The 22,657-nt window shown below is 40.6% G+C and overlaps 2 protein-coding genes across 2 annotated transcripts in view; one reads left to right on the top strand and one right to left on the bottom strand.

Annotated features, from left to right (window-relative positions):
• ine (solute carrier family 6 member inebriated) overlaps positions 1-12,822 on the top strand; it is a 51,103-nt gene extending 38,281 nt beyond the window's left edge. The window contains exons 4-11 of the mRNA XM_073965340.1: positions 1,405-1,534; positions 1,596-1,688; positions 1,760-1,892; positions 1,956-2,432; positions 2,502-2,642; positions 11,604-11,804; positions 11,877-12,053; positions 12,111-12,822. Coding sequence (XP_073821441.1) covers positions 1,405-1,534; positions 1,596-1,688; positions 1,760-1,892; positions 1,956-2,432; positions 2,502-2,642; positions 11,604-11,804; positions 11,877-12,053; positions 12,111-12,416 — 1,658 coding nt within the window. The 3' untranslated portion in view covers positions 12,417-12,822. The remainder of the gene's footprint in view (positions 1-1,404; positions 1,535-1,595; positions 1,689-1,759; positions 1,893-1,955; positions 2,433-2,501; positions 2,643-11,603; positions 11,805-11,876; positions 12,054-12,110) is intronic.
• Positions 12,823-16,631: 3,809 nt separating this feature from the next.
• On the bottom strand, positions 16,632-19,535 carry FIG4 (polyphosphoinositide phosphatase FIG4). Its single transcript, XM_073969440.1, has 3 exons — positions 19,353-19,535; positions 17,653-19,282; positions 16,632-17,585 (listed from the first exon to the last, which is right to left on the bottom strand). The coding sequence occupies exons 1-3, from the start codon at positions 19,431-19,433 to the stop codon at positions 16,705-16,707; spliced, it is 2,592 nt and encodes an 863-aa protein (XP_073825541.1). The 5' UTR covers positions 19,434-19,535; the 3' UTR covers positions 16,632-16,704.
• Positions 19,536-22,657: the final 3,122 nt, after the last annotated feature.

The following is a 22,657-nucleotide window of genomic DNA, read 5'->3' as shown; positions in this document are numbered from 1 at the left end:
AGGGTTATTTGCACCAAGCAAATCCTTACTGCAACTGCGGGATGCGGAACCTAAGCCACCCCAGCCTGAAATACAGCTCTCCCTTACATGCCTTGCTGTAGTACGCAGTCTCAATGTTCATTGTGAACTTCATTACCGTACCCCCAAGCGGTGGAAGAAGTGAACCAGTTTCCAACTTTCGTTCTGGAGGCTTCTGTTTGGTTTCGGGAGGTGGCACCCATGTCGTAGCTGCAACTTTGAGTGTGATCTCATGTGTATTGTGTCCGGATCAGCTTCAAACCTCTGCCACACCCAGTCGGGATATGACACCCATGTCGTTGTTACAACTATGTGTTCGCCAGGGCCATTCACTGTCTGGGTGAGAATATCTCGCGATTCCTTATCCTGACAGTTGATAACCTTGTCTTTATAAACAGCTGCCCAATCAAAGCTGCTCATTATGTCTCCTACAAAAGAACGGTGCAAGAAGCTTTGTCTAGGAATGGTGGGCCTATCGGTTACCACCTGGGTTTGAACTCTCATGGGAAGCTGAGGAAGACAGCTCTCTGGACGGCTGAGATAGAATAATTGTGGCTGTGTCTATTGTCGGAGTATATTTGTCGTCCCCGCCCGAAATTATGTATTTTGCACCAGTTGCAGCGTTGTTCGTGGTCGTAGCAGTCTCCTTATCGAGGGTGCTTTATTTTAGGGATGTTCAATCGTCTCCTCTTCATCCTCACAGAGTCTGCATTAATCAACACCGTCAACGTTCCATTTGATGGTAAAGGCTCTAATGTAGCAGTATCCAGTAATGACTCCCGTCATTACTCTGATTTCAGCTTTGCTCAAGTTTAAGAGTGAATTTGTTCTGTTGGTTGACAGAGTTGGCCAAATGGGTTCATTTGATGTTAAAGGATTTGATGGCTTTAAGAGCCGCTTGACTATCCACAAAGATAGTCACCGGTTTAAAGACATCAGCATCCAGACTTCTTATCAATTCTGCAGATTTCCTGATCGCGAAGATTTCAGCTTGGAATACTCTACAGTCGTCATCCAATTTGTATGAATATTCCAGACCTAGTATTTCTCATTAGAGCCAGCCCCGGTACCTTCTTCCATGTTGGGAGGGTTCCTACGGTTCTAGTAGTCTCTACTTGGAATAACGAGGGGTCTAAAGGGTCCACATCATGTTTTTTGCTCATAGCCCATGCATGCCGATTACCCAGAAACCCCCAAGGTTTTAGTGACGTGTAGAATCAGGTCTGGCTTCGGTTGCCCTTGGGCAGTTCTGGCTCTACACATCACAAAAATCCCCTTTCTATCTGCCACCCAGAAAGATGCGCCCAGTAGGAGAATCCCCTGGCGTGTCTTTTGCTATGTTAAGATGGTTTTGTATCTAATCCCGAACTTTGTTCTCCCTTTCAGGTGCTGGTCTGGCAAGTGTAGTGGTGTCGTTTCTAATGTCCACCTACTATAGTGTCATCATTGGATATTCAATTTATTACTTTTTCACATCGTTTAAAACCGAAATGCCATGGGTGGATTGTAATAATCGGTAAAAAGTTATAAAATAAATGTTAGAAATTAAAATCAAAATTTAAATTTTTATCTTACAGATGGAACACTCCAGACTGTTGGGTACCACAAAGAGTTGGAGATAATGCCACATCTCCAGCCATGTCCAGGACACCTTCTGAAGAATTTTTTGAGTATGATTTATTTCTTTATCTGCACAAGTTTTGCAGTTCTGTTACAATAATAATTCCCTTTTTTCTTGCAGAAACAAAGTTTTGCAAATAAGTCCCGGCATTGAATATCCCGGTACAATGAGATGGGAATTGTTTGCCTGTTTAATTTGTGCCTGGTTGATGGTATATTTTGCCACATGGAAATCCATTAAATCATCAGCAAAGGTATGTTTAAAAAAATTAAACTTTTGTTAAGGTGTTTAAGTTAATGGTATGTAATGCTTTTAGGTACGCTACTTCACTGCCACTTTCCCCTTTGTGCTTATCATTATACTCATGGGTCGTGCTGTAACCTTGGATGGAGCCGAAGATGGCTTACGTTACTTTTTCCGTCCCAATTGGGATGAATTGAAAAATGCCAATGTTTGGATTAATGCAGCCTCACAGAACTTTAACTCGCTGGGCATAACATTCGGTTCGATGATTTCCTTTGCCAGCTATAACAAATACAACAACAATATTTTACGTGACACGGTGGCCGTGAGTGTGGTGAATGTTTTGACTAGCCTACTGGTTGGTGTTTTTGCCTTTGCCACACTGGGTAATTTGGCGTTGGAACAGAATACCAATGTCAAGGATGTTATTGGTGATGGTCCTGGACTGATATTTGTCGTGTATCCTCAGGCAATGGCGAAAATGCCCTACGCCCAGCTGTGGGCAGTAATGTTTTTCTTTATGTTGCTGTGTTTGGGTTTAAATTCGCAGGTATGTAGTGGAGTTTAAAATAACTTTATTCGGATATTTATAATTGGTATCGGTTTTGTTTCTTTTCAGTTTGCCATTGTAGAGGTTGTTGTCACCTCAATACAGGATGGTTTCCCCAATTGGATTAAGAAACATTTAGGTTATCATGAAATTGTAGTATTAATAGTTTCGATTATATCGTTTCTGTTCGGATTGCCGAATATTATACAGGTTAGTATCGTATCCATAAAAACTATCACGGAATCTAGATTAAAATCATGGCTAGAGGACTATTATTGGTCCCATACATGTGTAGGTTATTGGTCCAAAAATCATCAAAATACCTCAGCCACAATCACAATTCCGATGCCATTCTCTTATTTATTCTCATTTTCAAATCACTTACTCATAACTTTCTGTCGAGTCATTGGATGAAGGTTTCTAACTTGTACAGCGAAAAGGCTCAATGACCTCTACTCCTACACGGTTCTCATTTGAAATCGGTTCTGTCTGAGCGGCCTTAATTATTAATTACTTTTTATCAAATTATCTTTATAGCTTCACACTTTCCTAGAGACAAAACACCACACAACTCTAACTCAGGCCTGCTCTTTTTTGCAAAGACAGTATACTCAGCGATCCCACTGAGTTGTCTTTGCATTTACTTTTCTCCCTCACGTACACTGTGCGTGAACAAAATCAAACAAAAAACATCAGTTTGTTGTTGCATTTTTCACTCATACATGCCTTTGTTTTGTTTGTATTTCTCTGAGCGGCGCTGCTCTAACTGTATTTTTTCCTAAAGAGAACTGACTTTTCAGTGGTACCCGAAGCTGAAGCCGTCTGAACAGCTGGGCAAAAAGTGAAAGTGACTCGAACAGATACAGTCCTATCGCGCTGGAGCTAGACTCTAGTGACCCACATATGGATTATATCGAGGTGTCAGGCAAGAGTGGAACTGCCGTGGTAGAAGGGATTAATGTATACATTCCGCCTATTAATAGATGTATGTACATGTCTTTTACGAAACTCCCTCGTCGTCAGATTATGAAACTCCCCCGCAGTCCCCTCGACAACAAACGCGCGCTCAGCATTTAACACCAGCCGTTGCTCTTTCAATCCCGGAAAATGTAACCTTTTTGCTATTTAATTGCAATAGACTCCGAAGTAAGATCGAGGAGATAGTAGATTTTATGAGTCGGAAGAACATCAAGGTCGCGGCGGTGCAGGAAATCAAGCTGAACAACAACCACAGCTTAGAGCATTGTGATGGTTACAATGTTCTGAGGAAAGATCGCACCAGAAGTGGAGGTGGGGGATTGGCTTTCCTATTGCACCAGTCTGTCCAATACAGACCTATCTCGCTTGAGTCCGCCTTTAACGACCCGTACATGGAATGTATGGGGGTAGCAGTCAGGTGTGGAACAGCCGAGATAGAGTTGCTTAACGTATACATCCCGCCGAGAAATAGGTGTATCTCAGATTACGAGCCTGAAATCAGCCCGCGTTTGGAAGGTCATAATCGTATGGTCCTGGGGGGACTTTAATGGGCATCATGAGATGTGGCATTCGGCCCTCGGAAACGACCAGAGAGGTACAGCGCTGGCTGAGCAGATTGATAGCTCTACGTTTTGCACTGTCAATGAGGACGCCCCTACCAGAATTAGAGGAGAGTGTCGCAGTTCGCCTGACATAACCATCGTGTCACCTGGTCTGACAAATGACGTTACCTGGCAACCCGTCATTTCCCTTGGATCAGACCATCTCCCCATAATTGTCTCCATTAGCAGACCACCCGATTTCATCACCTCTGAACGCCGCACGTTCGTCAATCATAAAAAATCTGATTGGCCGAGTTTCAGAGAGTTCACCAATCACCGCTTCAGAGAATTGCCAAATCCTTCTGATGTTCGGGTAGCGGAAAGGACGTTCCGAGACATCATCACTGCAGCCATATCCATGCTGGTCGAATACCCGAAGTAAGACCAAACTTCCCAGCAGAGGCGACGGGATTAGCAAATGAGCGTGATGAGCTTCGTCGTATCAAACCCAATGACCCCAGAGTCAGGGAGCTGACACTGGAAGTTAACAGGCTAAGCGGAACAAATGATTAAATCATCTGAAGAGCTGCAACATTGGAGCCGGTATATGTGAATTGTGGGCAACGGTTAAGTCACTCTCGAAGAAGAAGGAAGAAGGGAAGATAGGACCTCAGTCACGTTTGGCGACGTTACGTTGACTGACCCGAAGAGGTGCGCAAGTAATTTCAATCGACAGTTTGTCGAGCATCCCGAGAGTGACAGGGCGAAGAGAAGAGTATTACGTAGCATCAGACCACCACAATTTACAATGGATGATGTTGCCAATGCCATCAGGAACGCTAAATCATCCAAATCGTTGGGCCCTGATGGAATCTCCATGGTAATGTTGAAGCAGCTGGATGAGCCGGGAGTCGAGTATCTCACCAAAGTCTTCAACTTGTCGCTAGCCACCCCCGTTGTTCCCGAAGTCTGGAAAATGGGCAGGGTGGTCCCACTACGGAAGCCAGGCAAGGATGCCAGCAAAAGTGAATCGTACAGACCGATTTCGCTTTTGTCGCCCGTAGCAAAGACACTTGTGGCCTTGCTCCTCCCCAGTATCAGAAATAGCTGTCAAGTTGCCGATCATCAACATGGATTCCGTAAGCAGCACAGCACGACAACAGCGCTGCACGCCATTACCACATCTGTAAAGGACTCAACCAGAGACGGCCCTGCGATAGAACAGTGATGGTGGCGCTTTACTTATCAAAAGCCTTTGATACAGTCAGGCACTCCACGCTGTTTGAGGACATTGAGCAGACAACCCTCCGGCCAATCTTGAAACGTTGGATAGTCAAATATATGTGTGGACGTCAGTCGTACGTGGAATTTAGGAATAAGAAGTCCAAACCCCGTAGAGTGAAACAGGGAGTTCCCCAAGGTGGGGTGATATCTCCGGAACTGTTTAACCTCTCCTGTATTCCACCCCCTCCAGACGGCATTGAGATCGTGACATATGCGGATGATTGCACGATTCTGGCGTCTGGTACCTATCCTGATGACATCTGTGAGAGACTGAACAAATCTACAGCCACTCTGTTCACCCCATGGACAGCGCAGTTTGGACGTGAGTTGAATGTCGTGGTCGACGGTAGCAGAAGTCCGACCACAAACTTTCCTAAAATTTTAGGGGTCACATTCGACACTACATTCACTTCGTGCGCACACGCCACAGCTATCTGCGAGAAGTTGAAAAGTAGGAACAAGGTCCTCAAGTCCCTGGCCGGCAGCACTTGGGGTGCAGATAAAGAAACCTCGTTGGCCACGTATAACGCGATAGGTCGGTCTGTGGTAAGCTATGCGGCTCCAGTCTGGTCCCCGAGATTGTGTGATTCGAACTGGAAAAAGATTCAAACTTGCCAGAATGCCGCCCAGAGAACAGCGACAGGGTGCCTCCTCAAATCTTCAGTGGACCATCTACATGAGGAGGTAAAAATTCTTCCTGTAAAGCAACACAATGAGATGCTTTCGTTGCAGTACCTGCTTGGATGTTATCGAGTAAGCCATCCCAATCATCATCTTGTGGGTAGGCTCGGCCCATTCAGAGAGATCAGAAGGGATATCCATGCTCTAGAGGGAGAGGTCCAACGATACAGGAGAGAACCCCTAGATCAACAAGCATATCAAGCAGGATTGAATAGCATTCACACGGACGCAGTTGCCAAGGCCTTAAGCAATTATAGTGTGAATAAAGTACTCGGAGTACATCCTCCATCTATCGCAGCTGAGGAGCGTCAGCTGCAACGACAAACCAGAGTAGTTTTGGCTCAACTACGCTCGGGATATTGCAGTCGCCTAAATTCGTATTGGGCGGAAATCGATCGCGCCGTGCAAGACATATACCCAGTATGCGGCATGGGCCCGCACGATACACAACACCTTTTTAACTGCCCCGCCAAACCTACCCATCTAACTCCAGTGGATCTGTGGCTACATCCCATCGAAGCAGCCACTTTTCTGGAACTGGAGATAGACCCAGAGCCAGATTGAACAGAGGAACGAACAAATAAACATAACAAAAACACTGTTACAACAACAACAACCAGAATTAGAGGAGAGTGTCACAGTTCGTCAGACATAACCATCGTGTCACCTGGTCTTACAAAATAACGTTACCTGGCAACCCGACATTTCCCTTGGATCAGACCATCTCTCCACAATTGTCCCCATTAGCAGACCACCCGATTTCATCACCTCTGAACGCCGCACATTCGTAAATCTTAGGAAAACTCATTGGCCGAGTTTCAGAAAGATCACCAATCATCGCTTCAGAGAACTGCCCAAAACTTCTGATGTTCGTGTAGCGGAAAGGACGTTCCAAGACATCATCACTGCAGCCATATCCCTGCTGGTCGAATACCCGAAGTGAAACCAAACTTCCCAGCAGAGGCGACGGGATTAGCAAATGAGCGTGATAAGCTTCGCCGAGCCGACCCCTGAGTCAGGGAGCTGACCCTGAAAGTTAACAGGCTGATCGGCGAGCATAAGCGGAACAAGTGGTTAAATCATCTGAAGAGTTGCAACATTGGAGCCGGTATAGGAGAATTGTGGGCAACAGTTAAGTCATTCTCGAACCCTGGAAGAAGGGAAGATAGGACCTCAGTCACGTTTGGCGACGTTACGTTGACTGACCCGAAGAGGTGCTCAAGTTATTTCAATCGACAGTTTGTCGAACAGGGCGAAGTCGCATCAGATATCTTCCTGACGAGGATGAACCACCACAGTTTACAGTGATTGATGTTGCGAACACCATCAGGAACGCTAAATCATCCAAAGCTTTGTGCCCTGATGGAATCTCCATGGAAATGCTGAAGCTGCTGGATGAGCCGGGAGTGGAGTATCCCACTAAAGTTCTCAACTTGTCGCTAGCCACCCTCATTGTTCCCGAAGCTCGACAACAGCGCTGCACGCCATCTCCACATATATTTTTCAAGGACTCAACCAGAGACCGCCGTGTGATAGAATTCAGTGGAATTCAGCAACAAGAAGTCCAAACCCCGTAGAGTGAAATAGGAAGTTCGCCAATGTGGGGTTATATCTCCGGAACTGTTTAACCTCTATCTCTCCTGTATTCCGCCCCCTCCAGACGGCTTCGAGATCGTAACGTATGTGGATGATCCTGGCGTCAGGTACCTTCCCTGATGACATCTGTGAGAGACTGAACTCCTATTTAACCGATCTTACCACATTTTTCCACTCGAGGGATATGCAGATTTCCGCCACAAAATCTACAGCCACTCTGTTCACCACAGAATTGCGGCCACAAACTGCACCAAATGTTTAGGGGTCACATTCGACACTACGCACGCCACAGCTATCTGCGACAAACTGAAAAGTAGGAACAAGGTCATTAAGTCCCTAGCAGGCAGCACTAGGCGATAGGCAGGTCTGTGGCAAGCTATGCGGCTCCAGTTTGGTCCCCGAGATTATGTGATACGAATTGGAAAAAGATTCAAACCTATCAGAATGGCGCCCTGAGAACAGCAACAGGGTGCCTCCTCAAGTCTTCAGTGGACCATCTACATGAGGAGGCAACGATTCTACCAGTACAGCAACACAATGAGATGCTTTCGTTGCAGTACTTGCTTGGGTGTTACCATGAGAGCCATTCCAATTACCATCTGGTGGGTAGGCCCGACACATTCAGGCACGTCAGGAAGGATATCCACGGAGAGGTCCAAAGATACAGGAGAGAACCCCTAGATCAACAAGCATATCAAACAGGTTTAAATAGCATTCGCACGGATGCAGTTGCTTAGGCCCTAGGCAAATATAGTGTGAATAAAGTCCTTGGTGTTAATAAAGTCGCCTAAATTCTTATTGGTCGGAAATCGATCGCGCCGTGCAAGACATCAGCCCAGTATGCGGCATGGGCCCGCACGACACGAAGCACCTTTTCAACTGTCCCGCCAAACATACTCATCTAACTCCAGTGGATCTGTGGCTACATCCCATCGAAGCGGCCATTTTCCTGGAACTGGAGATAGACCCAGAGCTAGATTGAACAGAAGAACGAACCTACAAACATAATAATGAACACTGTTATAATAACAACATTAATAGATGTACTCTATATTATAAGTCCAACATTAGCCAGCTATTGGAACGTAATAACAGCATGGACTATGGGATTTCAATACACGTCATGCGTCATGGCACTCCGTCCTAGGTAAAGGCCAAACGATCTTAATTGTTCCAGGGATGTTTGGGTGCACTTAGGTTGGTATTTCTCTGATTTTGCAACCATTCTACGGCTTGCTGGAGTGAGAGGGTATGAGTGGCCGTCAGCGATAGAGACATTGTAGGTGCTGTATCGTAGGATGTATCTAGGAGGAGAATCTTTGTTGTTGTAACAGTAAATGATATGTTTGTAATTGCGTTTTTCTGCTTCGGCTTCGGGCCTATCTCCAGTTCTAGGAATGTGACTGTTTCGATGTGTTGTAACCACACAGCTACTGGATCTAGTTGAGTTAGTTTAACAGGGCAATGTGTCATTCGGGCCTGTGCCCCATGCTGGGCAGATTTTTGCACGGTGTCATCAAGACTTGCTCTATAGGAATTTAGACGTCTGCATCATCCCAAGCGTAGTTGAACCAAACTACTCAAATTTGTTTGTGACTGCTATTCAAACTTGTTGTTTATCTAGGTGTTCTCTTTTGTAACGTTGGACCTCCCTTTCTAGACATACCTGGGCGGGGGGTCCATATGTACTGCAACGAGAGATTTTCATTGTGTTTCAGTACTAGAAGAATCTTTGTCTCCTCAGATGGTCCACTGAAGGCATGAGGAGGCATCCTGTTGCAGTTCTCAGGGCGGCATTCTGACAGGTTTGAACATCTTTCCATCGCATTGCACATATATTCGACGACCACACTGGCGCCACATAGCTTACCACTGACCGAGCTATGGGATTATATACGGTCAACAAGGTGACGGACCAAGTTCTGTTTGTTAGGGACTTGAGGACCTTGTTCCTACATCTCAGCAAGTGGTAGATAGATGTGGCATGCCCGTACGAAATGAATATATTGGACCTACAAATTTGATGTTGTTAGTGGTCGGAATTCTGCTAACATCCATCGACCATGACATTCAACTCCATGCTCACCTCTGCAGTCCATGTGGCGAACAGAGTGGCCGTAGATTTAGTGGCAGATTTTTGCATGTTCCTCGCGTGAGAAAATGTGGTAAGATCAGTCAAATAGGAGTCCAGCCTTTCACAAATGACATCAGTGAAAGTAACTGACCTCACTGCCGCCAGGTGGGTGGAATTCAGGAGATCTAAAGGTTAAACAGTTCCGGAGATATCGCCACACCTTGGGGAAGTCCCCGTTTCAGTCTACGGTAATTGGATTTCTTGTGCTTGAATTCTGGCGCCCGCACATATAATTGATTATCCAACATTTCAAGCTTAGCCGGAGGTTTATCGGCTCAATGTCCTCAAACAGCGTGGAGTGCTTGACAGTATCAAAGGCTTTTGACAAGTCAAGCGCCACTGTCATTGTTCTATAACACGGCTTACTTACTCGAATTCAATATGTGTGGATATGGCGAGCAGCGTCGTTGTCGTGCCGTGTTCCTTACGGAACCCATGCTGATGATCGGCAGCTGCATACTGCATAGATATTTCTAACGCTGAAGAGGATTAAAGACTCAAGGGTCTTTGCTACGGCGACAGAAGCTGAATCGGTTTGTATGGTCCCTAAGCAGGTGTCCTTGCCTGGCTTCAGTAGTCTGCTAACTTTCCAGACATCGGGCACGATGTTGGCATTCTCAGGATCATCCATTGTAAATTATGGTGGTACATCTAATTCGATGTAGTACTCTTCTCTTCGCCTTGTCACTGACGATTAAAACAACTTGCGCGCCTCTTCGGATTAACCAGCGTAACGTTGCCACATGTGACTGAGGTCCTACCTTCCTTCTTTCCAAAATTCGTGAGCGACTCATCCGTTGCCCACATGTTCCGCTTCTGCTCAGCGACCAACCTGTAAACTTCCAATGTTAGCTTCCTGACAATGGGATTGGCACTGTTACTGGGATTGACATTACGCTCGTTTGTTAATCCCGTTTGTTAATCCCTCTTCTGGGAAATTTGGTTTCACTTCGGGTATTCGACCAGCAACTATACGGCAAGCAGGTGTGATGATGCCTCGGTATGTAATTTCGCCTATCCGAACATGAGAAGATTTGGGCAGATCTCTGAAGCGGTGATTAGTCAACTCTTTGAAAGTAGGCTAATTAGCTTTCATCGGGCGGTTTACTGATGAAGATAATTATGGGGAGATGGTCTGACCCAAGAGAAACTACAGGTTGCCAGGTGACGTAATTTGTCAAACCAGGTGACACGATGGTTATGTCTGGCGAACTGTGACACTCTCCGCTAATTCTGATAGGGGCGTCTTAATTGACCGTTCAAATTGTAGAGCTATCTATCTGCTCAGCCAGCGCTATAGCCCTCTGGTCGTCTCCGAGGACCGAATGCCAGAACTAATGATGAGCATTAAATTTCACCAAGACCAAACAGGCCAATAACCTGGAGTACAGTTTTTTATAGGCGGGTTGTATACGTTCAGCAAACCTATCTCGACAGTTCCACACCTGACTGCTACCCCACATACATTCCATGTACGAGTCATTCGAACCAGATCAGAGATAGTTTTAGAACTTAGCTTCTTTCTTGAACTTTTTTTTTTTTGATGGCGGCTGCATGTTTTGAGAAAGCTATGATGTAGTCGAAGATGACTCCAAGGATTCTTGGAATGTGCAGATCTCCGATTATGATGTTCAATATTCTCCTAACATAATTGATCTACGATGTGAAGTGAGTTGCAGTTGATTTGTCCATTTCGATCCTGCACAGGCATTTAATGCTTAAGACCTCAGCAAATATTGTCGCAAGTTCAGATGAGGATCAAAAAGATGTTCAAGGTATATAGACACAGAATGGTAATCACTGTGTCTTCACATTCAACGCCTGGGACGTGACAGGCCAAAGTTTGACAAGTGGACTGGCATCCCGTTATTTATAGCACTGAATTTACTTTTGAAAATTATACTTAAAAATGCAACGGTTTCGATTTTTTTCTTTTTATTTCATTCTATTTTGCAGGGTGGTATTTACTTCTTCCAACTGATGGATCATTATGCTGCCTCCGTTACGATCATGTTCTTGGCTTTTTGTCAAATGATTGCCATAGCCTGGTTTTATGGTACCGGACGTTTATCGAAAAATATTAAACAAATGACTGGAAAAGCACCTTCACTATACCTGAAATCATGCTGGATAGTGTGTGGACCCTGCCTGTTGTTTGTAAGTATAACTTCATAAGACAAAACCCCATATATCGAACCTTCCAACACCATTTCAACTTCATTTTTACAGGCAATTTGGATTTTAAGTTTAATCAATTACAAAGAGCCCAGCTATCACAATGGCCGTTACACTTATCCCGATTGGGCATATGGTATTGGCTGGATGTTTGCTTCGTTTTCATTGGTCTGTATACCGGGTTATGCCATTCTAAATTTGTGGCGAGCTCAAGGTCGTGATTTGCAGGAGGTAATAACTTAAAAAAGTCTAATAACATAACGAAAATGATAATTATGATTTATTTAGCGTTTCCAAACTACTTTGCGTCCCAACATTTATGAATGCCGAATTTGTGGAGAACACCATTGTGAACATGACTATCCAGAGCAAGAGCAATATATGTTGGCCCAAGAATTGGCGGGTGTTTATAAACCAACTATTGTTGGATCGAATGTACAAAAATCCGGCTATAATCCAATGCATTTGCAGATGCAAGTGGAGAAGCCACCAAGAGAAACTGCTGCACCGCCCTCATCAAGAGATGATGCTCATGAAATGCCAACAACTTCATCACCGCATAAAACAGGTCCCACAGATGGCCAATCAAGATGATTCTGAACAAAAAAAACAAAGGACAATTGAAATTTTAGGCTCTTATTTAAAATTCATATTATTGTAGTTTACTTTTAGGCGTTTTTTGAAAGTTATTCATTCCAAGAAGTAAAAATATTGCTCTGTTCCAGAACCTGCTATAAGCTACTATTTTTTACTACGATAACAATTTTTCCTTTATGTTATCGAAGAAAATAGTTAAAAATATTAGATTCTTGCAGTTCTGGAACAAACCAATATGTACTATGTAGAACTTAATCTGTGTTTATTTTGTTTTGTTAAATGTTATATCCGCTAGAACAAATTGAATGTTTCTTAGACAATAATAATAGTAACATATCAAAGTGTATTTGTTGTTGATAGAATTTTACAAAAACAATAAACGAAATTAAAAATATAAAACAAACTCACTTGTTTATTTATTACACTGTGCAACAAAATTCAATTTTTTTTAAATGATGGGAAAACCTGAGTAGATTATGAAAGTAGAGCTAAAAATATGAGACACGTGTATCGGCGTTTTTAAAATTTACATTGGAAAGTAGCCAAAGTAGACGGGTCAAGTTCCCATTTCTAGTTTTTTTCGAAATATTTGAGTTAAGATATCTTGGAATCCTTGCATTTTAGGTATATAGTGTCTTTGGCAACTTTACAGAGTAGGATGTGGGAAAAATTTTTGTAAAAATTTTAACCCTAATGCGATTCAACAAAGGGGTCTTTTTGGTCCTTTTTTGAAAATCTTTCAAAAGTGATCATATCAAATCCAAATTTTTTACAAAATTGTTCGCCATAAAATTTTACTGTAGATCTCAGAATACACCAAATCTGTAAATCTTTTTTTAGGGTTAAAGTCGGACTTTGTTATGTTATAACGATAACTCTTTTGGTTTGTTCCTTTACTTTTGAAAATGGTAAAACCGGCAAAAATAGCAAAAGTTGTAAAATGCTCCAATATGAAGTGTATTGTGTCTGAAGTAAAGGGACGCTTTTCGAGTAAAAAGTGGTAAAACTTGAAGATTCTTGAACGTAAAGGAACAGAGCTTTTATTGAATTCTTAAAGTGAACTAGTCCCAATTTACATTAGGCGAGTTTACTTGCGGCAATTGTCAGTTTGTAGGTGAGAGAGGGGGCTGAGAGGCAAAGGGTTACCATATGCCTCACCTCTCTCTCCATCAAACTGACAATTGCCGCAAGTAAACTCGCCTAATGTAAATTGGGACCTACATACGTACAAAAGTGATGAATATGGAAAAGCAATAATGGATAATGATGGATAAACAATAGACAATGTTGCCATATTTGAATTTATTAATAGTGATGACAATAAAGAACTGTGACGACACTACAGACTTCATCTGAGTTTATTCAAAATTGTATCACAAAACATAATTTTAGAGAGATGACGTCAAAGACAAAAAAATCTTCGTCAAATTTCACTATGGGCCACGAAAGAAATGAAATGTCTATTTTCATTATATATCATGAAAATATTAGTATCAATTTTGCTGAAAAAACATGAAAATATTTCCCAATTTTTTGATGAAATTTTTTTCCTTCTTCTTTCGACTTAATACATGAAAGTACATGTGAAAAGTGTAAAAAGAAGAAAAATTCTACACAAAATTTCACTATGAGCTTCAGAATAAACCATATATCCAGGTATACTATTTTCTTAAAAAAATTAGATTAAAAATTTTTTACTGGATCAAAATCTAACAAAATCCTTCAATTTTTGGAGATATGGTAAAAAGGAGAAGTGTTCCAAATCAAATTGCCATCTTTGATCTTCCTCCAGAGCAAAATGTTTTAATTGTAACAGTCGTATCTATGTCCAGGTCTAGGAATGTGGATGCTTCGATTGGTTGGAACCACAAAGCTACTGGAGTTAGTTAAGTAGGTTTGGCAGGACATTTGAAAAGGTTGTGCGGGTCTGAGCCGCATTCTGGCATATGTTTTGCACGGCATCCTGTTGCAGTTCTCAGGACGGCGTTCAGACAGGTTTAAATACTAATCCTACGCGTTGCACTTATGTTCCCGGGTCAAACTGGCGACGCACAGCTTACCAAAGACCGACCTATCAACAAGTTTTCGTTGTCTTCACCCCAAGTACTACCGGCTAGAGACTTGAGGGCTTTGTTCCTATATCTCAGCTTTTCGCAGATAGATGAGACATGCACAGACAAGGGGAACATGCTGTCGAATGTTACCCCTAGGTTTGGTTTGGGGATGTCACTCGGTGACCTTTAGGCCCATTATGATCTTCCAAATAGTATAGGAAAGGTAGAGTTGGGGTGGAAGAAATCTGAAGGATAGAAACGTAAAAGGAAAAAACAAAGTGCAAAAAAGAAATAGTGTAAAAGTAAACAATTTTCATAAATATGTAGAGAGTTATGAGGTCACGAGGCGTTTAAAGTAGTGATTTCAGCTCAGATTTAATAGTGAATTTGTTCTGTTGGTTAATAGATTCGGCCAAATGAATCTTTACACGTGGTTCATTATGCCACATTTATCTGACTCTTTAATCAAAAAAACGTTCCAATTTTCCGGAAAAGGTGACATATGGGTGGTTTGATAGAGTCAGCGGTTGCTAGACCAGGTACCCAACATAGTCGGAAATTGTTGGTTAGTTTTTCCAATACTCGATGTTTCCTCAAACTCGATGTTAAAGGATTTGATGGCTTTAAGGGCCACTGGACTATCCACAAAGATAGTCACCGGTTCAAAGATCTCAGCATCCAAACTTATTATCATCTTATCTTATCTTGGAACCTTAAGTATCATGGAACGATAGGATCGGAATCGTTGAGTAATTTGTGGGAACGTCTTCATTCACCGTGCTATTTGCTCTGACAAAGCCTACACCTCTAGTAATTACATAGGACGAAATGCCACAACACTCACGACGTCCTTTGATATCCCCTACTTATGGTTTTTATAGCCTTTCGATAGCGGGTTAATGGTAGTACAACCTGGAGGGAAATATTAAACGGCAGGTTCCACACTTGACTGATACACACAATGAATTGGTACTAGGATCTACCTCAAACTTTTGGTTCAACATGTTAAAACCAACCAGAACTTTTCTTTGTATAAACAATGCCTCACAGAACCCAAGTTGTCGTTGTTTGTTATAAAAGTATACGGGCATACATAGATTCCCAGCAAAATAAATTGGAAGTAGTGCAATGTAGACTAGTTCTTTCACGGCATGTTTTTATGCAGTTCAAACGGAGTCGTGAAAAAGGCACTCCATTCCTCACATTTTAACCGCATTTGGATGCAATCCAAAGAATCACATCCATTTGTCACATTTTAACAACATCCGGAGGCAGTTCAACGGAGTCGTGAAAAAGGCACTCCAATTCCTCACAATTTAACAGCATCCGGATGCAGTGCAAACGGAGTCGTGAAAAAGGCACTCCGATCACTACATTTTATTAGCAGTTGCTAGAGATCCCTACATGTACATAAATCAGTTTGTACATCTCTACAGGAAGCGGAATACATTTGCAAAAAGAGATAATCGTGTTAACATTTCCAAACATTTGGTAATACAAACTAAATAATATTTAATTTGTGAACATTTTTCCGGTAACTCACGAGAAGAAAATTTCCCAATGGAGTGCTGTTGGAGCACATGTCGAAATCTTAACTTGTGATGGGAAGACAATATCAAACCCATTTAGCAGATGAAGCAAAAGCATTTAAGCTTGGATTAAATGAAGACTGGAGGAAACACACATTTTTGCGATTGAATTCAATAGAGAATTTTCATAATTTGTGTTAATTTAATAAAGTTATTAGTATTTTTGTTTTACACAAATAATAAATGCATTTTATTTTGTTATTCAAAACACGTGCTCTGGACTGCCTCCTATTCTACCCCAAAGGGTCAGTTAAAATGCAATGCCAAAGGGTCAGTTAAAATGCAGTGCCAAAGGTTCAGTTAAAATGCAATGCCAAAGGGTCAGTTAAAATGCGGTGCAATGGAGTGCCTCTTTCCGGGGTCACTCCCTTGTAAAAATCATGAGTGAAAATGCATAATTTGATGCACTTCCAAATCACTTGTACATATCATTTAACTGCCTCTTTGGAGGCAAACTTTTCGCTGGGTTTAGTAAAGTTATAAAATAACTCGGCATTAATTTCACTTTCATTTTTATTCATTTCAAGATGGCCACGTATAGTTAGTATACAGAAAAAAACACTGCATTCTTAGATTATAAATATGTTGGATATATTTTTGTATTTTTAAATAGAATATGAAAATAAATAACAAAACACAAATTTAAAGCATTAAAACATAACGATAAAGTTGATCGAATTCATCCACTTTGGGGACAGCATTAAAATTCCTTGGAATCTTACAATATTCCTCGTAAATGCGCAGACTCTCCTCACTTACAGTTGGTGGTTTAACTGACAGATATGAATCGGTGCCATAATCACTTAAAGGTTTCAAAGTGATTCCAGCCAAATTACGTAATTGAATGCCACTGGCATTTGATTGTGTAGTAGTCGAGGATAACTGATTTGTAGTTAATTTGGAAACTTGTACATAACGTTTATAAATATCCATACTCTCTTTCGAAGGATTGCTAACTTTACAACCGTATACCTCTTCCATTGGTGGCAGAAGGGACTCAAGTGTTATTGATGGTTCAATTTCCTTGGATTGTTTTTGATTTTGTTCCTTTAACGAAAGGCTGGCGCTAAACTCTTCATCTGTCGAGGTATCATCAGCTTCGGATGAGGAGCTGGAATCATTGCTAGCAGTGGAACTGGTTGAACTTTGTCCCGTAAGTGAAGGATTTTTGGGTTTTTTACGTTCTTGTATTTGCTTTTGGAATGGTGAATAGTTGGTACGGAATGTAGGTAAATGTCTCATAGCGACCTGGCTGATTTCAAAAGAGATGTGTTCATTCAATTCGGTCCACTTGAAGGATTGATAAAAATTCGCATATCCATCTATCATCTCCAAATCTCTGGTATGAACACGAAATAGTTCCTTAACAATACGATTCGAGTCCGAGCATGAATACGGCAAACATTTGCGTATTTTCAATCGCACCCAATCGGTAATCAAGCGAGTTTCATTTCTGGGCGATAAAGGCCTATAGGCATTGTGCATATAATAATCACTTTGTAGTTCCCAGATGGGTTGGTTTTCTGTAACAAAAGAAACAGTTATTGAATTTCCTCCATAAGCATCACACGCTCATCTTTTACTACTTACGTTTCGAATGACTTTTTCCTGGTATATAATAACCCAAGAACAAATTAATACTGTGCTGCTTCTCGGTGTCATTGAAAGTGTTACTGTAGTAACGACTCAAGGTTTGCATAATATCATTGCCCTGCGAGGCCCAGGCTGCAGTTTTGCGATATGTCTTAATGCGATGTACCAACTGTGATCCTCCGTATTGTAAAGCCAACGTGTCGCCATGTTCTTCATACAAGTTCTCCAACATTGTTACACAAACAGAATCAAACTCTAAGTTGGGCGACTTAATAAAACCCAAACGTTCTAACTGATGTCCCAATGCACATTTACCAATTGCAAATTGTGCTGTATTTGTACGATCCAAACAGTCAACACAATTTGTACGCACAATCCCCGTTTGAAAAGTCAACGGCTGCCCCCTGGCCTTGAAAAACATACCATTCTGTTGGACAACAAACTCTGCAATATCAGCCAACATTTCCATTACATTACCACCGCCGCGACTTTTTCTAGCCATATCGAAGGGTATATACTTCATGCGATGCTGTGGTGGCAAGAATTGATTGAGATAACGTATGGAATTTACCAACTCCTTGGCAATTATGTTTTCATGTTGGCGTTTTTCACGTTTCTTGACCAAGTTAAGCATAATCAAAGGTGATCCATAGTGAAATAGTAAGCGTTCAAAATGCCTTGCCGGGGTTTGGGCATAAGGATCTGAAATATCCAGCTGTATGGGTGGTTTTGGTACCATTTTACTAATATCCTGGGACCAATGAGACGGTACTGAACCTCTCATTTGTGTAAACGAACACATATTATGGCCATCACTAACAATCTGTTCCGTTTCCACTTCATTTGCCACATCTCCACGGAAGTTGGCACCACGTTTCAAGAACCGGGTACCAGCATATCTAGTACTTCTCCGAGCAATCAAACACACATATACTCTTCTACCGTAAATACTTATACACGATTGACTTATATAGCCATGGGTAACTTCCAACAACCAATCTCTCAACATTATCCCCTTCATGGGTTCCAACAAGAAAGCATTCCACACAAAACGTTTACGTGAACAACTACGATAGGCATAATCCACACGTTCATTTGCCTTTTCCACGTTATTTGTCAAAGAATCCCACTCTGGCAACGGCTCATCCACTTCAATATCCACATTCGGACCAACATAACGTGGTGCCGATAAATTATATTGCAATGTCCTCGTCAAATCATATGAATAAGAAAAATAGAAATTACTACGCAAATCAATATTCTGAAACATTTTCTTATAACGTTCCTCGTAGGGGTGTGGTGTCTTCAAGGTGTTCGATGGTTCATTCACCTTTACCATTACCGTATCCTTAATGGTGTATATTAAATGCATACCCAAGTGAGCACATGATTTTCGTTTTGTCACCAAAATCAAATAGTATCCTTCTAGAAAGCGCACAAACCCCAATACTCCATATGCCGAAGTGACCCTGGGTTGTCCCCCCAATGACCCCACAAAACGACGTATTTCCAAAGCATTATATTCATTGGGATTTTCATCGATGGCCAAACGGTCATGTTGTGTCCTATCGATGGTCAATAAACGAAAACGGGTCTCTCTATTGTTACTGCCCACCAAATATAAACGCTAGAAAAGGTGGAGAAAAAATGCTAACCAAATTATAGATAAAACCAACAACAGTAGTTTTTTATCATACCGTTCGAGTTTCATACAGCACCACTTTTTGTATAGCACTTATCAAGGGATTAAAAATTACGTTTGGATTGTTATTATTCATCGCTGGACTGACTGGCAGCTAGAAAAGTTTCTTTTGTTCAAATGTTTTTGTTTCTCTTCCAGACCAAACAAATGAATGAGAGCAAAATTAAATGTCATTAACAGCTGATTTTTATTTGTTTAGAAGGAGGAAGAAGAGAAACAAACAAAAACAATATGATAAGAAACACGAAAGAATGCCGGAATATTGATAAGTACGCAGATGGATCTATAGATCAAAAACGACGCACAGTGGTGCCGCTTCCTTGTAAACGTGGACAAAAATAGAAGGAGTTGATATAGGACATGGCCCAATTATAAAGGTCCTCTCATGGTATAAGTAAAGAGGTAGATTTAAATGAAAAAAATCTATAGAACCCTTGTTTTTCCTGAATTCATAAAACTTCAAAATTAGTAAACAAAAAGGCAACACGTGGGTTTGTTTACAAAATACCAATTTTGAGCATTTTATAAAAAACGCGAAAAATGAATGAAGGGGCAAGGTTTCTCCACATAATCGGGTTGTGGATATGATAAAATGTTTGTTTCAATAATAAGTTGAAGGATTTCTTCCATACAAATGTTCTAAAAACAATTTTGAAAATCATTGAATTCGATTGTTTTTAAAATTTTGTTGGCATATTATTCAAACATCACACACACATACAAACATTGTGTATATTGTTTTGAAGTTTTAGGAACAGTCAATAGAAAAAAATTAAATTGACAGGAAGCTTTAGCTAACCTTTATTATTAAACCATGGGTCCTCTCTCAAAAACAAATGATTTTTGATTTGAGCTGTCAAAATTCATATGTCATTTGAATTCGCTGTGAGGTAGAGAAATGCCAAACTGTAGAGAAGCAGGTAGATGTATGTATGTATATAGAAAAAAAATCAACTTTATGTTGTACACGTAAAATGTCAACATTTGTTGTGTTTTGTATTAGAATTTAGTTTACAATAACTTATTTTGGCAGTTAAACATCGATCAGCTGGTATTTTCTGTTACGCCAAACAAAAATAACTGCGTCAACAACTTTTTCTGGGAAAATTTTATGTATGCATCTACCTTAATTCACAATAAAGAAATTCGCCTCAAACATATTCCGTGTCGGCGAAAACAAATTTTTCGCCTTTGTTTAAGAATTTTGACATTTCAAATCTTTGTTTTTGTTTGAATTCGCTTGAGAGAGGACCTGTATTATTGGGCCATGATCTAGGATGGTGAATTTTTGTACAAATACTTATGAGGACGTAGGATGAAAAATACCAACTTTGGTCAATATCGGTTCAGATTTGGATATAGCCCCCATATATATCTTTCCCCGATATTGCTATTAATCGGTAAATTTTAAGAGAATAGCCTTCAAATTAAATATATATTTTCTTAGGCCCCTAATCAGTTTTACCGATTTTGACAAAAATCGGATCAGATTTGGATACAGCCCCTATATCCTTTAACTGTGGAGGTGGGGGTAAATTTTACCCCTCCGATCATATTTTGTTAATTATACGGCGTTTAGATTATAGTTTTTAGCAGGGTTAACCTTCTTTATGAGGATTTATTTGAAGTATACACAATGGAAATGACATTTGAAACCCAGACCCACTGGGTTAACCCGGTTATATGTAAACGGCATATAACTTTCAAATGATTTGAGCGACCGGTCTAACTTTCTCTGTATCTTCATATTTCCTTAACATAAGTAGGCAGTAATGTTTTGGTTGTCATATGACTATCAAGTGAGGAGATATGGTTACGGTGGTGTAAAAATTACCCCACGCCCAAGTTCTTGTCACTGTGGCACAGAAAATATTTTACCACCAGCTCCAAACTAACGTAAGTATCCTATGTAAAAAAATGACCCCACGTCCAATACGACGTATGAATTTCATGGAAAAGTTTTGACCACACGTCAAACTCGGCATATGAATTATATATTCTGCATTTTCAATTAATCCATTTTCACAGCAAATCAGTGTTCCTATAATAAGGCAATTGCTAGAAGAGGACGATAAGTTCAGCAACGTTGACGGTGATGGTCGATCCCGAATTCAACATAACCAAACGCTACTTACGTTAAATTATTACCAGGATCTTGGGCACGGACTCAATAGCCCCATCCAAAATATATCCCAGAGACTCGAAAATATGTTATATATGCTTAGTAGGTATAACAAAAAAACTACGCATACCTGTTTCCAATCCAATAAAGGAATGTAAATGGATTGCATCATACCCATATGTATGTGTACAGTGTACGATCACTATAAATGACAAATCAACTATTTGGTACCCTGCAGATTTTTAAAAAACGTGTGTTTTTGAATGATCTCTGTATTTTTATTAAATATGTAGGCAAGACTGTCAAAAAATGTAATTTCACGTTTTTAAGTATTGTTAAATTATTTATTTCTTCTAAAAATAAAATATGTCTTTTTTGTTGGATTAAAAAAAGGTCTGTGAAATGTAGAGCCTAATTTTCTATATAAACAAAGAGTGTGGTTTGATTTGATATTATTTTATTATTTGCTGACACAATATCATGCAAAAAATGCAAAATATTATAAAAAATAGAAAATATATAAAGAAATATTTAAGAATATGTATAGGGGTAAAATTTACCACCACGTCAAAAAGTACGTCCTACATTTTCTTCTCCAAAGTTAAAGGATATAAATCTTTCCCCGATATTGCTATTACTCGGTCAATTTTAGGAGAATAGCCCCCAAATTAAATTCTTAGGCCCCTAATCAGTTTTACCGATTTTGTCAAAAAAAATCGCTTCAGATTTGGATATAACCCCCATATATATCTTTACCGATTTTGCAAAAAATCGGACAATTTTAATTGAATATCCTTCAGATTGAATATGCGATGTTTCCATAGGCCGTTGATCAGTATTATTGATTTTGAAAAAAATCGGTTCAGATTTTGATATAGTCCCTATATATCATTCCCCGATTCTGCTATAACTCAGTCAATTTTAATTTAATAGCCTTCAAATTTAATACGAGATTATTTGCTTCAATTTTACCGATTTAAACAATTTTTTTTTCAGATTTGGATGAAGTCCCTGTATATAATGGTACTTTTGTTTTTAATATTCCCTCTTTAACAACCTCCCTGGATTTGCCACATAGTTGGTTTACATATGAAATAAAATTAATTGAAACTATAGTCATGTTTATACTAACCAAACTTGTATTTTTCGTACACACTGTTTATGAAAATGTGGTTGTG

Source organism: Musca autumnalis, unplaced genomic scaffold (genome assembly GCF_047663935.1).
Source record: "Musca autumnalis isolate F117 unplaced genomic scaffold, ASM4766393v1 scaffold_2, whole genome shotgun sequence".
In the NCBI taxonomy this organism is placed as follows: domain Eukaryota; kingdom Metazoa; phylum Arthropoda; class Insecta; order Diptera; family Muscidae; genus Musca; species Musca autumnalis.
Note: the sequence above shows the minus strand (reverse complement) of the source record. Positions and strands in the feature narration are given on the sequence as shown.